Below are 16,024 nucleotides of genomic sequence, written 5' to 3'. Positions count from 1 at the left end.
TGCTTCCTTCTCCTCCTCCTCTCCTGACAGCCTCTGCAGATCCGGCACGTGGGAAGCGCGGTAGCCCCCAGCCCTGCGAAATGCAGGGTCACATCGGGGTCCCAAACAGGCTGGCAGCGTCCCCTCCAGCTGGCACAAACACCCCGGAGCCGCGTCCGCCCGTGCAGCTCCCTGCTTTACATAAAAGCACTTGGAAAGGGGAGCTGCAGCCCAGGCAAGAGAGAAGATGCATCCCCCAGTTAAGCCCAGATTAAAGAATGGGAATAGGAAGATGTGGATGAAAAGCTGGTTGCTGTGGAAAAAATCTTATTAGGCCGTGAAATATAGTTTTTGCCACTTAAAGAACAGCAGACTGAAAACCGGTCATTCGCAAGCTCCCTCCCCCATCCGCCCCCCACGCTCTTCAGCAACATGGGACTCATTTCACAGTTTTCCCCAGAAAACCCAGCAGGAAGTTTTTCAAAGGAAATTTCATCTGCCGAAACTTCTCCTTCCAGCCGCTCGGGTTTCTCTCGCCTTTGGGGAGAGCCCGGCGGGCGCGACGCCGGCCGGAGCCCTCCCCGCGCCCCCGGCTCCCCCGCGCTGCTGCGCCCCGAAGACCGGCGCTTCGGACCTACCCCGCTCCCTAACCCTCCTCCAAGAAGGGCTGTTGCTAAAACACACATCGCCCGCCCGTATCTCTGTACCGCCCAGGCTCTGCGGCCGAGGCCGACTGAAACGAAGGCGGCGGAGTCGGGCCCGGGCTGGCGGCTGGTTTTCGGGGAGGGGGGGGAACGGGAGCGGCGCCGGGCAGCCGAGCGCAGCCGGGGAACGGCGCTTGCTCCTTCCAGCCCGCGATGCTGCCGCGAGGGCTCTCCGCAGCCGGAGAGGGAAGCAAACGCTTCCCCGTGATCTCATTTAGCCGTCGCCTGGCATGCCAGGGGATGGGGCGGCGGGGGGGAAGGCCCAGGCGAAACAGGACGCGCGAATCATTGCAGCGTGCCCCGGGGCTGCAGGGAGCCGCTCTCTGCAGCGGCGGCGGCGGCTCTGCCCTGCACCTCCTCCCGCGGTCCCGGCCGAGGACGGAGGCGGTGTCGGCTGCCAGGCGCCGCGGGGCAGCTCGGCAGGGCCGTGCCGGGGCGGGAGAGGGCCGGCTGAGCCCACGCAGCCACCAGCCCCTGCTCTCACAGCCCCTGCAGCCGGGAGACAGCGCCCGGGATCACGCTCCCCCGGAGGCAGCCAGGCTCTCGGCAGAGCCCCGAGCCCCTCAGCCAGCACCCGGGGCCAGAGGGTCCCGCGCCACCCCATGGCCAGCACCCGCCTGCGCCGCTGGCCCAGAGCTGCAGCATGCTGTGGGATGCTGTGGGATGCAGTGGGATGCTGCTGGGGCATGCGGTGGGATGCTGCTGGGGGACACTGGGGGATGCTGTGGGATGTCACAGGATGTTGCAGAATGCCATGGGATGCTGCAGGATGCTGTGGGATGCCATGCGATGCCAAGGGATGCCGTGGGATGCTGCTGGGGGATGCTGTGGGATGCTGCGGGATGCCACAGTATGCTGCAGAATGCCATGGAGGCCACAGGGTACCATGGGATGTCAAGGGATGCTGTGGGATACCATGAGATGTCAAGGGATGCTGTGGGATACCATGAGATGCCAAGGGATGCTGAAGGATACTGTGGGATGCCACAGGGTGCTGCAGGGGCCCACGGGATGCCAAGGGATGCTGCGGGATGCCCCAGGGTGCTGCAGGGGCCCACGGGATGCCAAGGGATGCTGTGGGATGCCCCAGGGTGCTGCAGGAGCCCACGGGATGCCAAGGGATGCTGTGGGATGCCCCAGGGTGCTGCGGGTGGCCACGGGATGCCAAGGGATGCTGTGGGATGCCACAGGGTGCTGCGGGTGGCCACGGGATGCCAAGGGATGCTGCGGGATGCCCCAGGGTGCTGCGGGTGGCCGCGGGAGCCCACAGGATGCCTCGGGATGCTGCAGGATGCCGCACAGCCTTCCCGGAGAGCCGAGGCTCGTGTGAGCGCGCAGCTGCAGGAGACACATCCCAGAGCTCTCGCAGGCACCCGCTGCTGCTGGTTGCAGCAGACCTGCCCTGTCACCCTGGGGTCCCTCCCTGCCACCCTGCGGGTGGCAGGGCACTAATCGCGCCCAGGGGTGCCTCCGCGACCCGCAGCCCCCGATCTCTCTGCAGCCGCTCTCTCTGCCAGCCGCGGCCCCGTAGCCGTTTTCTGCGTCAGCACGCAGCGCTGCTGCCGCGGCAGAGCACAGACCTCTGCCCTTACCCGGGTTCGACAAGGGGCTGGGGCAGCGGCGCTGGCAGCAACGGCACACACCGCCGGCGCCCGGGGAGGGCTGCAGAGCCCGCGGCCTCCCCCAGCCCCGCCGCTGTCCTGGGCACCTGGCAAAGCCCCTTGGCTCCCTCCAGGCAGCGCCAGGAGCTTTCCCACCTGGGGGTCCGGCTGGAGAAGGAGCCGGAGAAGCAGGGTGAGGTCAGCTAGCGCTGCCAGCTCAGAGCCTGTCTGCGGGCAACGCAAGTCCAGCACCGCGGCCGGGCCGGCAGGGCCAGCGGGCACGGACCAGCCGGGAGCACCGGGTCTGCGCTGCGGCCCCCCGAGCCCCAAACTCCCCTGTTCGGCAGCGGACGCTCCGCGGCAGGGGACCGTCACCCACGGCCCTCCGCGTCTCCCCCGCTGCCCCGAGCAGGAGCCTGCTCCCCGTCGGCGCTGAGCGCCGGCTGCTGCTGGGTCGCCTGCACCAAGGGCGACAACTGCTGCAAAGAGGGAACAAGGATCCGAAGAGTTCAGCGACGCAGCAAGCCGCGAGCGGGGGAGGCGGGAGCTGCCGTCCCGCCTCGCGGCAGCTCCCCAGCAGCCGTGCTCCGCCTGCCAAGCAGGCTCGGCCCGGCCCCGCACGCCAGGCGGACAAGCCGGGCTTTCTTCCCGGCGAGGGCCGTGCCGCACAGACCCGGCTCTGTTGGGCCCGTGCCGCGGGGCCCGGGGGCTGCGGGGAGCTGAGCTCGCGCCGCTCCGCAGCGAGCTGCCGGCGTCAGCGCAGCTCTTCCCACCGATTATGCCAATGAAGTCAACCCGACCAGTGGCCCTGCAAATTCACATCAGGTTCGCTCCCAAAGCACGGCTCCGACTCAGAAGCTATTTGAAAGCAATTTGCAGCCGGAGACACTAAGAGCAGGAGGCAGCTCTCTGCGAAGTACTCCTTGGGAGCACGGAAACGAGAAAGCCCTGTCTCTCCAGCGCGCCGAACGCGGAGCAAGCGGTGCGGAGAGCCCCCGTCGGCCGGGAACGCCCGGGGCGCTCGCGCCGCCCTGCCACGGAGCGGGCAGGTTTCGCTGGGATCGCAGCTCCCCATCGCTTTGGACAAGCCGCCTGCAAGGAGGCTGCCGGCTGGGCTGCCGGGAGCCCGCGCGGGCGGCAGCCGCCCCGGCGTTGCAAGGCGCGCGCGCCGAGCCGGGGCACGGGAAGAGGACGCTAATTTATTCTGGGAGAAATGAGGTTTCCGGAGCTCGCGGCCCCGGCGTCGCTGTCTGCAGGGCAGCGCCGCCGCGGGGCGCGCGGGACCCTCCTCGCCGGCAGCGGTCAGCGATGCCGCCGGGCGCCCCGGCCACCCTCGGCCGGCACGTTGCAATGCAGCTCATGCCTTGCAAACGCCCCAAAACGCCGCGGACAGCCCCCTGGAGCCGGCACGGCCCCGGCAGCGCAGCGGCCGTGCCAGCCCTCCCATCTCTCCCCAAACCACTGCCTCTCTTCCGAAAAGGCGAGCGCCCGCCGGCCCGGCCGCCGGCGACCTCCCGCCGAAGCATCCTCCATCCTGCTGGCCCCGGGCGGTTGCATCCAGCCTTCCTCTCCAGCGAGGAAGCAGCGGCGGGCTGTGCACCGGACGGCTCAGGACCCTGCCGGGAGCCCAGCTGCAAGGCGCCGGGCAGGATGAAGACCAAGTAAAAGCTCTGCGCCGGCGAGACGTGCCCGGCCGGGGAAGGAGCTCCCCGAGGCAGCGGTGAGAGCGCCGTCGCGGGCTGATTTAAAGCTCACGCAGGCAAAGGAGAGCAAGGCGGCCCGGCGCAGGGAAGCGCCCCGCGGCTCGCCCGAGGCAGCCACCGCCAGCGCCACCCTCCAGACGGCTGCAGAGCCGCCCCGCGCCGGTGAGCCCGGACCCTGCCGGCCCCGGTGGGACGGGGAACCGGGGCACGGGAAGCTTTCCAGTTTGCAGTTCAGCGCAGATACGCTCCCCCCCTCCCCGCCAGGCAGCCTGCGGCTCTTCAGCTTTCATAGACCTCGGACTCACGTTAAAAAAAAAGAGCATAGCTGAAGCACTTTGGCTGCTTTCCAAAAGAGCTGCTACAAAAAAAGGCCTATGACAAATCATTACTGCGCAGCTCCCGGAGACGCTGCCACCCGGACACGCTCCCTCGGCAGCGCGACCGCAGCAGCTGCTGTGTAAGGACGCCGGACAGAGAGGCAGGAGGCGCCGCGGGCCGGCTCCCCGCCAGCGCCCCGGAGCAGGAGGGCAAGAAAGCCGGGGCCGCCGAAGGGCGCCCGCCTCCGGCCGAGCCCCGGCTCTGCGCGGGGACGAGCCCCCGCGGCGCGGGCAGCCCGGCGGGGTCACGAGGACGAGGGCCGCGTCCCTCGGGCCGGGAAAGGCCAGGCAGCTCCGGACCGCGCTGCCGCCCCCATCGCTGCCGGCCGGCAGCCCAGCACTTACATCCCTCCGATGGAGACGGTGGCACACGTGCGCTCGGAGAAGGCGGGCACGGTCTCGGTGGCGCTGCTGGCAGGTCGGATGTAGTCCACCGTGACGTTCACCTGTGCGAGACAGACAGCGACAGGGTCAGGGTTTGCAAAGCGAAGCCTCCGCGCCCCAGTCGGCCCCGCGAGCCCCCGCCGGCGCCCGAGCGACGGCGTTTTGGCCCCCGACGCCGGAGCGCGCCTGCACCTCCAGCTGAACCGCGGCCCGGCACGCTGCCAGCCGGCAGCAGCGTCGCGGGCGCTTGCAAAACGCTCGGGCGAGGCGAGGAGCACCTCTGGGTGCCCCCGAAACACCTCCCGGCACCCGGCCCGGGGCTGCGCTGCCGCGAGGCCACCCCCCCCGACTGCTGCTCCCCAGTCTGCGCCCGGGGCTCGGAGCGAGCTGGCGGCTGCGGAGACGCTGGCGGCCCCGGCGGAGGCTGCTGCTGCTCCTGGGCATCGCCCCAGCGCCAGCAGGAGGAAGCAGCGTTTGCACCTCGCGCCAGGTCTTCACGCCGGCCAGCGGGACCCCGGGGCCCCCCAGACCCGGGGGAGCTTTGCTGCCTTCTCCGCCCTCCCTGCCACTCGCATCCCCACGGCCGTGCAAGCAGAGCTCAGCTTCCCGGCAGCAAAGCCGGCTTCGGCCCGGCCGCGCGGCAGGGGATGGCTGCGGAAACAAGGAGCGACTGCCCTGCTAGGGAGCAGCGAGTTTTGCAGAGGACACCCAAACGGCAGCGCAAACCCCGGCAGCAAAGCGCCGGGGCGGCGGTGGCGTTTCACCTGGACGCCCCTTCCTAGTGTCGCAGCTAGTGCACCCGCCCCAATGCACCGTCTGCGCTGGCTCACGGCGTGAGGCGGGCCGTTTCACCGCTCTCCAAACGCCCCCTCCGTAAAGGCTGCAGGCGGTCTCCTTTTGCACCCGGTTTGTGCCTCCGCCTGGAAACCCCGGCTTGCTGCCCGGACCGCGCACGGCTCCCTTGGGACCGCTGCCCTCCTGGCTTTGCTGCACGTCCTCCTCTCCCCGCCCAGGGGCACGGGCACGTCCCGGCTGCTCCGAGCCGGCAGGCTGCGGCCGACGGCGCCCGCCCGCCGTCCCCGCACGGAGCTGCCGCTCCCGGCCGCGCTCACGCGACGGAAGGAAAGACGAACCCCGAGCGCCTTCCTGCGCGCGCCGGTTCTAGGCGAATCCCGCTGAATCCCGCTGCTTCGCTTCCTCAAAAAAGCAAATTCCACAACCCGTTAACGGCCGCCGGAGCAGTTAAGCTCCGGGCACCCCGGGGCAGCGTCCCAGGCTGCTTCCAGCCGGGCCTTGCCCTCCCCGGGGACACACGGCTGCACCGCGCGCTTTGGCCAGGGGTTTGCGCTCGGCGCGCCGCGCTCGGCCGTGCGCAGCCCGGCCCCGCGCCAGAGCGGGTCAACAGCAAGCTCAGCGTTACACGACAGCATCCCGCAAGCCCTTTCCAAGCGGCAGCTCTTTGCAAGCCTCGCTTTTCGGACGAGGGTGAACGTGCCAAAAGGCACGAGCGGCTCCAGAAGCCGTGCCGCCAGCGCGCTGCCGCCGCGGCAGCTCTAGCCGTGCTTCAGCAGCAGCAAACGAGGCAGCTCCGTCGGGAAAGGGCCGATTCAGGCGAGAGGTTAAAGCAATTCCTCCCAGTGAAACTATCGGCACAGCAACAGCGCGGCAGAAAGAGGCGAGGGGTTACGCCGAGAGGCGCCGCGCTGCTGAGACGAAAGGCGCCACGAAAGCGCCCGCTGTGCTGCTGCGGAGCGCGCGTCCCCGCAGAACCGCGCCGCCGTCGCGGCACCAGAGCCCAGGAGGGGCTCCGGGAGCCGCCGTCAGCAGAGCTACCGCAGCGGGAGCCTGCTGCAAACCAGAAATTAAAACCCGCATGTAATTAGCATCTTGGTCCCCTCCCTGCTAATTCCCCGCAGCCCCTTGGGCAGAGTTGCCTCCATCCTTTAACCTCTTGGAGCTCGTCCGCCGTGGCATCCTCGCAGGGGGCTGCCAGCTAATTGCAATTAAGCAGAGAAAACATCCAAAAAAGCACAGCCTAAGCGCATGTTTCGCCCCACAGATCTGCAAGGGCCGGCAATATAGCACGCGGCTGGCTCAGCGCTGCATTGCCTTCCTCCCGCACCGCTGGCCCGGGGCTGGGGCAGCGCCTACGCCCCCTCCGGCAGACCATCCGGGGAGCTGCCGTCACCTCCCGACACCCTCCCTCGCCGCCCAGAGCCGCGCGTGCTGGAGCCGAGCCGGGCCGGGGCGTCCGCTCGGAGCGCGTCCCGCTCCCACCAACGCTCCGTCCTCGCCTCCGGCAGCAGCAGACCCGACCCGGCCGCCCGCGGAGAACCCGCTCGCAGGCCCCAGCCCCGCGCGGCCGCCGGCCGTCCATCGGCGACTTTCCCAGGTCGGCCGCAGTCGGCGCGAAGTGAATCACTCCGCCAGCTCGGCTCCCCTGCAGCACGTCCAGCCCCGGGAAGAAGGGCACTACGGAGAGGCGCGCGGCCGGTGCGCTCAGCGTCACCCTCCCCGCCGAAACCGCGGCCACCGCTGCCGGCCCGCCGCCCCGAGCCCCGGCCGTCGCGCGCCCGCACAGCCCCGCAGCCGCCTCCCAGCCCCGCCGGCGATGCTCGGGCCGGCCCGCTCCCCTCCCCGGCCCTGGCACGTGGCACGAGCTGGCCGGGGAGGTAAAAATAGCCGCCGGGTGCTTGGGGGAAAGAAGGGATTGGAGATCGGCAGGCGTTTCAGGCGGTAATTATAGCAGAGCAAGTCTGGTCTGCCACCCACCCCTGCCATCTGCACCAGCCGCCCGCCCGGCCTCCCGCTGCGCCGCACGTGCCGGCTCGCCCCGCAGCGGCAACCCGCTGCCCTGGCCGGCCCCGCGGCACCCCGGGGCTCGCGCGGCCGCCCCGGCTCGCTGCGCCGCCCTGGAGCGGGGCACTCCGCCGCGCCGGGCTTTTCCAGCGGGCCGGGCGACCCCACCTGCCATCCCCTCCCGCGGGCACGGCGGCATCCGCTCGTGACATCCGCTGGGCGCGCGCACACCCCCCTCCCTGTCTCCTCGAGCTGTGCAGGCTCGAGGAGAGAAAAAGAAAAACACCGTGTCCTGCTTAAGCCTTTCTCCACCCCCAAGCCGCAGGATACAAGCTTCGTTTCTGCCTAAGCCAGCCTTCGGCACATTCCCGGCTCTGCGTGGCACGTGGCAGCCTCGGGAGCTGCTGGGGCAGAGCGGCACGGCGCGGCCCCCGTGCTGCAAAGGGGCACGGCATGGTCCCCGCGCTGCAAAGGGGCACGGCGCGGCCCCCACGCTGCAAAGCGGCGTGGCATGGTCCCCACGCTGCAAAGGGGCATGGCGCGGCCCCCACGCTGCAAAGGGGCACGGCACGATTCCTCGGCTGCAAAGGGGCACAGCATGGTCCCCACGCTGCAAAGGGGCACAGCACGATTCCTCGGCTGCAAAGGGGCACAGCATGGTCCCCACGCTGCAAAGCGGCACAGCACGATTCCTCGGCTGCAAAGGGGCACAGCATGGTCCCCACGCTGCAAAGGGGCACAGCATGGTCCCCACGCTGCAAAGGGGCACAGCACGATTCCTGGGCTGCAAAGGGGCACAGCATGGTCCCCATGCTGCAAAGGGGCACAGCACGATTCCTCGGCTGCAAAGGGGCACAGCATGATTCCTCGGCTGCAAAGGGGCACAGCATGATTCCTCAGCTGCAAAGGGGCACAGCATGATTCCTGGGCTGCAAAGCGGCGTGGCGTGGTCCCTGCGCTGCAAAGCGGCACAGCGTGACTCCCATGCTGCAAAGCAGCACAGTGTGGCCCCCACGGCACACAGCGGCCCGGCGCAGTCCCCACGCTGCAAAGCCCCGCGGGGGCCTGCCCCAGAGCCCCTCCAGCTGCCGCAGAGCCCCGTGCCAGGCGCCTGCCTCGAGCGTGCCTGTGCTCAGAGCCAGACCTGGAGGTGGGCAAAGGGGCCAGCGCCTGCGGGTGCACGGAGCCGGCAGCGCCCCGAGACGCGCCGCCCTGCCACGCGGCCCCCGCCGCCTCTGCGGAGGCTCAGACTTTGCCAAAAGCAGAAGGTGAGGGGCTGCGCAGAGGGGCTCTGCGCCCTCCCCTCCTCGGCTGAGCGCCCTCGCTGGGGCCGCCCAGCTCCCCGGGGACGAGCCGGGCAGAGCGGCGGCAGCGCGCGCCGGCAGAGCCTCGCCGCTGCCCCGGGATATATCTGACCTTGCTACGCCAGGGTCTCCGCTAGAGCCGAGAAAAATCAGGGCTGCAGCACCTAAGCGGAAAGAGCCTGGCAGAGCCATTTGGGGAAGCAGCTGAAGGAGGAGAGCGGATGCGCAGAGAGGAAACGGCCCCATGTTTCTAGCCGTTACATCGGGAGCGAGTACGTCCCTGCGCTCGCTCTCTTCACCCTGCCCCGTCACCACCGAGCCACTGCAGCCTTCTGCGGCGGCACGAGTTAAGCGTGCTGGCAGCCTTCTGCCTCCCTGCTCATCTGCCTCTGCATGTGCCGTTCGCTGCAAGCAAAACACGGCAGGGAGAAGCTTCCTCCCAAGTTTGGCGCGAGGGAACAGCCAGATGTCCGCGAGGCTTTGAGCAGTGACGCTCCCCAGCTCTGCAGGCTGAGCAGCTGCGCGGCGGTGCCGGGGCGCCGCTCGGCAGCACCGGCTGCGCTCGCCGGGGCGCTGCCGGCCGCGGGAGGCGAGCGGGCCCGCCGGCGGCGGGGGCCACCCTGCAGCAAGGACCGCAGCACCCACCTCCGCGGCTCCCCCGCTGCGCCCGTATCGCTCCGTGGAAACTGCGGACGGGACTTTGCAAAAACTCGAGGCTGCGCCCTCATCACGAGCACGCTCCGAGCTGCCGGCTGGCACGGACTTTGCAGACCGTCAGCGACACGCACCGACAACTGCCCGTCAGTGACCAAAAAAAAAAAAAAAACCTGCAAAAAAGTCCGTCAGCGGAGAGGGATGATGGGGCCTCGGGCCGCCCCGGCCCGCGGTGCTCCCGCGCGCTCCTGCCCTTCCCGTCGGGTATTTTTCAGCCGGTTGCCTCGTGCCATCCCCCTCGGCGCGCACGAGCAAGCCCCCCCGCCGCCGTCACGAGAGGAAAGGGCCAAGGGCCCCCGTTTAGACCCTATGCAATTGCCTGCGCCGCGGCGTAATTAAAAAAAGCTGCTTCACGGCGGTGCGTGCCCAGCGCCGCAAGCGCTGGCCAGCGGCTGCGCCCTCGGGGAGGGCTCGGGGCCGGAGCGGCCGCGGCCCCCGCCGGCATGGCAAAACCCACCAGGAGAGTCAGGAAAACCAAAGGAGGTCTGCTAAAGGCAGAAGCAGCGCGCCAGAAGACCCAGCGCTTTATAAAGCTTCCTGCTGCCTTGATGAAAGGGCAGGAGAGAAAACAGATTACGTCCTGTCTATCTGCAGGGCCCTGGGAATTCAAATGTGGTTAAGAGCAGCCCAGCTGCACTACTAACGCGGTAAGTACTCCGCAAGGCAAGAGCAAACAGGCCAACGCAGGAGCCCGGCGTACAGGAAACGGCCACGACCACGGCAATGTTTCTTCATCTTCCCCCCTCGGTGCTTTATTGCGGGGGGGGCAGATGGAATTATTTCGGGAAGCAATTGCAATGCTTTATTTTTACCGCAGGGGCAGCCGCTCCCCTGCAGGTCCCCGGGCCGGGGCGGCAGCGGGGCCGCGAGCGCTGCGGCACCGCCGCGGGGTGCAATCGCCGCCCGCGGGAACGCGGCTGCAAAGCCTTTACGGCAAGGGCAGAGCGGCTGCCCGGGGGGGAGAAACCTCGGCGCGGCAGCAGGGCTCGCGCGCCCCAGCGAAGCCCCGTCCCTAAGCGGGGACCCGGACCCAGTGCAGCCGGCTCCTCCGCCGCGCGCCTGCCCAGCCGCTCTCCGGGCCGCGCCGGCGGCAGCGCAAAGCACCAGCTCAGGACGCTGCGCGAGCAGCAGCGAGACGCTGATGCATTTAGTTCGCAGCCGTGGCGTCGGCCCGGGCTCGGTGGGGGCGGCGAGCGTCGCCAGCTCCTGCCCGCCGGGTCCGGGCTTCGGGGAAGGCGCCAGGCTGCTCTCCTGGCCCGGCAGGCAGAGCCCCACGCAGCCCCCGGCGGGGGGGTCTCTCCCAGGCCGCTGCGTCCCGAGGCTCGGGAAAGTCCCCGGCCCCGCGCCGGCTCGGCGAGCTGCTCAGCCCGCAGAGGGGCCGGGGCCGACGGGCGCCGGGGTCCCCCGGGGGGGCAGCAGAGGCAGCGAGCGCCAGGCGCCTGGGAAATCAGTGCAGACCACTGGCAGCCGGCTGCCCTCGCGCCGCTATGGGGAAGGCACCGGCCCCTCCGCCGGGTCCGGCAGGGCAAACCGCCTCGGCTCCCGCGGCCGAGCGCAGCCGGCAGGGGCAAGCCGCCGCTTGCACCGCTCATCCGAGAGGCGCCAGCGCTTCCCGGCACCCTGAGGTGCGAGAGGTGAGGAGGAGCGCCGAAGCCCTCGGAGGTGGGAGCGAGCAGCCCTGAGCCGCGCGCCCAGGACCTGCACGCCGCAAAACCCGAAAGAAGCGCCACGATGACGGTCGGGGAGGAGAGCGGCGGCGGGGACAGCCCAGGCAGCGCAGCCGGGCGGGCAGGAGGCGCGCGGGCCGCTCCGCGGGGCCGGGCGCAGGCGCTCGAGGCGTCCCCGCGTGCACAAAGCGGCCCCGCGTCGCTCCCCGGCGCGGGGGGCAAGGTGCAAGGGGGAGCATCCCGCGCCGCCGTCCACCCCCTCGGGGGCCTGCCGGGCTGGCCTCCAGGAGCCTATTGAAAAAGGGGTGGGAAAAAGGGGAATTTTGCCGCCAAGAGGGATGCTGAGAGCCCGCCGCGAGAAGGCAAGGGCAAGCCACCTCATGCGAGCCTGTCATTTTAAACCAGAACGCGCTCCCGACCTCGAGGGACTGTCCTCATCATTAACGTAAAGGATTTTTTTTCATCGCTTTACTCAAACAAATTAATCCGAAGCGAAAAACGTGGCACCGACCCAGGCGATATTTATAAAGCAAACTACGCCACCGCAAAGGCGATGGGGCGCCCGGCTGCCAGGGCTGCGGCGGCAGCCCGCGAGGGCGGCAGCGGTCTGCAAAAGGGAGGCCAGGCCGGCCGCGCGCGCAGCCTCCTCGCTCTTCGCCTCCATCGCCGGGGCTGGGGGCCGCGGCCGCCCCGCTCGGCGGGGCCCAGCCGGGCACCGGGACGGGCGCGGGGCCCCGAGCCGGCGGCGCGCCGCCGCGGCTAGAGCGAATCCCTCGCAAGCCCTCGGGGCGAGTGCCGGCGGCTCTCGGCGGCTATTTGCACCGCTCGGTTTCCATTTCAGAGGCCCGAGCTCCCTCTCCGCAGCATCCTCGCAGCCGCCTTCGAGCCAGGCAACTGACAGACTTCCCATTACAGAAGTCTTGCAAGCTGCCTTTTGTAATTTTTTGAATACACAAACAGGGCTCTGAAATGGCAAGATGCAATTAGGCATGGAAATAGTCCTCAATGAGCAGCAGCGAGCCTCCTCGCCATGAGGGAAATTGATTTCATTTGACCGTTTTATGAGCGCTTGAAAATTGCATCCTGAGCATGTGCTTCGGTAGTTAAGTGCACATTATATTCTTCATTCCCCCCGAATCGCTCTAAACCAGCCCAGAAAAATATGTCAGGGAAATCATAAAGGCAAAAATAAATATTCCGCAGGTAGCACCATCCCTGGGCGAGGAGCGGGCGCCGCCGCGAGTTTCGGGGCCGCTGGGCGGGAGTCAGCGCGGGCGCCCTCCCGGCCCCGGCCCCGGCCCCGGCCCCGGCCCCGGCCCCTTACCTTCTTCCCGATGAGCTTCTTGCGCAGGAACTCCCGGGCCTCGAACATGTAGGGAATGTCGTAGAGGGGCCGCAGCTTCCGGTTCTTGTCCTGCAGCGCGACGGCAAAAAGAGAGAAAAAGAGGCGTCACGGCGAGTCCTCGGCACCCCGAGCCCGGCCGCATCCTGCCGGCGCCCAGCGCCGGCCCCCCGCGGGAACGCTCCCGGCCTCCGGTCCGGCCGCGGGCTCCTGGTTTCCTCCCCGCAGCGCCCCGCGAAGGGCGATTGCAGAGGGATGTGCCAAGGGCCTCACTCCCCGGAGCATCCGCTCTCCCGAGCACCCACTTCCCGGAGCGCCCGCTTTCCAGAGCACCTGCTCCCCAGAGCACCCACTTCTCCAGAGCACCCACTTCTCCAGAGCACCCACTTTCCAGAGCGACCACTTCACCAGAGCACCTGCTCCCTGGAGCACCCGCTTCCCCAGAGCACCTGCTCCCCAGAGCACCCGCTTTCCAGAGCACCCGCTTCCCCAGAGCACCTGCTCCCCAGAGCACCCCCTTTCCAGAGCATCCACTTCCCTAGAGCACCTGCTCCTCGAAGCACCTGCTTTCCAGAGCACCCACTTCCCCAGAGCACCCACTTCTCCAGAGCACCCACTTTCCAGAGCGACCACTTCACCAGAGCACCTGCTCCCCGGAGCACCCGCTTCCCAAGAGCACCTGCTCCCCAGAGCACCCGCTTTCCAGAGCACCCGCTTTCCAGAGCACCTGCTCCCCAGAGCACCCGCTTTCCAGAGCACCTGCTCCCCAGAGCACCCCCTTTCCAGAGCATCCACTTCCCTAGAGCACCTGCTCCTCGAAGCACCTGCTTTCCAGAGCACCCACTTCCCCGGAGCACCCACTTCCCCAGAGCATCTGCTTCCCGGAGCACCCACTTTCTGGAGCATCCACTTCCCCAGAGCACCTGCTCCCCGGAGCACCCGCTTTCCAGAGCACCCGCTCCCCCAGAGCACCCACTCCCTGGAGCATCCACTTCCCCAGAGCACCCGCTCCCCGGAGCACCCACTTTCCAGAGCACCCGCTCCCCCAGTGTCCTGCCTCCCCTGCCTGCGGGAGAGGAAAAACACCGCTCGGGCAGCGCTGCGATTCAGACAGCTGAGCAAGCTCCGTTCGCGGCCCGGCACAAAAGTCATTCGACAAGCTCGTTACCAGCAAGTGATTAATAGCGCTTGTGGGACGAGACAGGGAGGAAAGGGAACCGGAGAGCACCCGGCCGCCTGCCCTCGCCGCGGCCCCGCAGCGGCTGCAGGCGTCCCGGGGCCATAAAAGCCCCGCAGAGGCTGAGCAACGGGGCGCGTGGGCAGCCGAAAGGGCGGCGGGGATCCAAGCGGCAAGGCGAGGGCCAGGCAGCTCCCACCGTAGGCCGGCGCCTCGCCGGGGGTCCCCAAACTGTTCTTCAGGACCAAAACAACCGTTGCAAGGCATTGGCGCCACGCGCCCGCGCCGGGGTGCAAAGCATCAGCGCCACGCGACTGGGCAGGGGTGCAAGGCATCGGCGCAGCGCGCCGGAGATGGGGTGCAAGGCATCGGTGCAGCGTGCCGGAGATGGGGTGCAAGTCATCGGCGCCACACGCCGGAGATGGGGTGCAAGTCATCGGTGCAGCGCGCCGGAGATGGGGTGCAAGTCATCGGCGCCACGCGCCAGAGATGGGGTGCAAGGCATCGGTGCCGCGCGCCCATGCCGGGGTGCAAGGCATCGGTGCCGCGTGCCAGAGATGGGGTGCAAGGCATCGGTGCCGCGCGACTGGGCACGAGTGCAAGTCATTGGCGCAGCACGCCCACGCCGGGGTGCAAGTCATCAGTGCCGCGCGCCGGAGCCAGGGTGCAAGGCATCAGCGCCACGCACCCACGCCGGGGTGCAAGGCATCGGCGCCACACACCCGGGCCGGGGTGCAAGGCATCGGCGCCACACACCTGGGCTGGGGTGCAAGGCATCGGCGCCGTGTGCCCGCGCCGGGGAGCAAGGCATCGGCACCATGCACCCGGGCCGGGGTGCAAAGCATCGGCGCCACACACCCGGGCCAAGGTGCAAGGCATCAGCGCCACACACCCGGGCCAGGGTGCAAGGCATCGGCGCCGCGCCGCCTGCACCAGAGTGCAAGGCATTGGCACCGCGCGCCCGAGCCGGGGTGCAAGGCATCGGCACCATGCCCTGGGCAGGGGTGCAAGACATCGGCGACGCACGCCCGGGCCAGGGCGCAAGGCATCAGTGCTGCGCGCCCAAGCTGGGGTGCAAGGCATCGGCACTGTGAGCCCGAGCCGGGGTGCAAGGCATCGGTGCTGCGCGCCCAAGCTGGGGTGCAAGGCATCAGCACTGCGAGCCTGGGCCGGGGTGCAAGGCATCGGCGCCGTGTGCCCGCGCCGGGGTGCAAGGCATCGGCACCATGCACCCGGGCTGGTGCAAGGCATCGGCGACACGCGCCCGGGCCGGGGTGCAAGGCATCGGTGCCGTGTGCCCGCACTGGGGTGCAAGGCATCGGCACCATGCACCCGGGCTGGTGCAAGGCATCGGCGATGCACGCCCAGGCCGGGGTGCAAGGCATCGGCGCGGCGCGCCGGAGCAGCCCTCGCCCGGCCCCTTCCCCAGCCCGGCCGCCGGCGGGAGCCGCGCGCCGAGGTCTGAGCGCCTCGGACGGCTCCCAGCTCCCGCGGCCCCGTCTCCGCTGGCGCCAGAACGACGTCCGGCCCCGCGCCGGATCCCCGCTCGGGGCGGCGCCGAACCCCGCCGAGCGCCGAGCGCCGCGACATGCCCTCCCCGGTGCTTCCAGAGCCGCGAAGCAGCTCGGCAGCGCGACGGGGCGGCCTGCGACAACGATGTTTCACACCGCAGGGGCCCAGCGGATCGTCCTGGGAAGCCGTCGGGCGCGCGTTCGAGGGGTCGCGGACAAACGGGAGAAACGGAGAGGGGAGCACGGACGCTCGACGAGCAGCGACGTCCGCCGGTCTCACCCCTGCGTAGAAAGACATCGCTTTTTTTTGTTTAAAATCGCCCCGCGCGCCAAGAGCCTGAAGGGCAGCGGCGTCCCCGAAAGCGGTCCGGGCAGCGCCTGCTCCTCGCTAGGGACGCTCCCGAGGGGGCTGCGGGAGAAGGGGGGGACGAGGCACTTCGGGCTGCAGCCCCTCACCGGCCCGTCTGGGCTTCCCCGGCTGCCAGAGGGAACTCATTAGCTGCTCGGAGGGAAAAAAAAAAAAAAAAAGCAAACCCCACCCCAAAAAAGCTTTATTTAATTAAAGGTGTGCGGCGAGGAAGTCATTTTATTAGCCAGAAAGTCAATGCATCGAGCGCGGCCGTCGGGGCGCGGGCGGACGAGGCTGCAAAGCAGCAATCGATGGGAGCGCGCCGCTCCCGCGCCGGCCGCCAGCAGGACACGCGCCGGGGCACCGGGAAAACAGCCCGACGCTCTATGCAAGCGCGGGCAGCGGCGGGTCGG

The 16,024-nt window shown here is 69.1% G+C and overlaps 1 protein-coding gene across 1 annotated transcript in view; it reads right to left on the bottom strand.

Annotated features, from left to right (window-relative positions):
• The window catches only part of SND1 (staphylococcal nuclease and tudor domain containing 1), a 144,548-nt gene that overhangs the window by 76,936 nt on the left and 51,588 nt on the right, over window positions 1-16,024 (bottom strand). The window contains exons 11-12 of the mRNA XM_068942523.1: window positions 12,557-12,646; window positions 4,710-4,810 (exon numbers count right to left, since the gene is read on the bottom strand). Coding sequence (XP_068798624.1) covers window positions 4,710-4,810; window positions 12,557-12,646 — 191 coding nt within the window. The remainder of the gene's footprint in view (window positions 1-4,709; window positions 4,811-12,556; window positions 12,647-16,024) is intronic.

The sequence above is a fragment of the Struthio camelus genome, chromosome 1 (assembly GCF_040807025.1).
Source record: "Struthio camelus isolate bStrCam1 chromosome 1, bStrCam1.hap1, whole genome shotgun sequence".
Lineage (NCBI taxonomy): Eukaryota > Metazoa > Chordata > Aves > Struthioniformes > Struthionidae > Struthio > Struthio camelus.
This window is presented reverse-complemented; position numbering and strand designations above follow the sequence as displayed.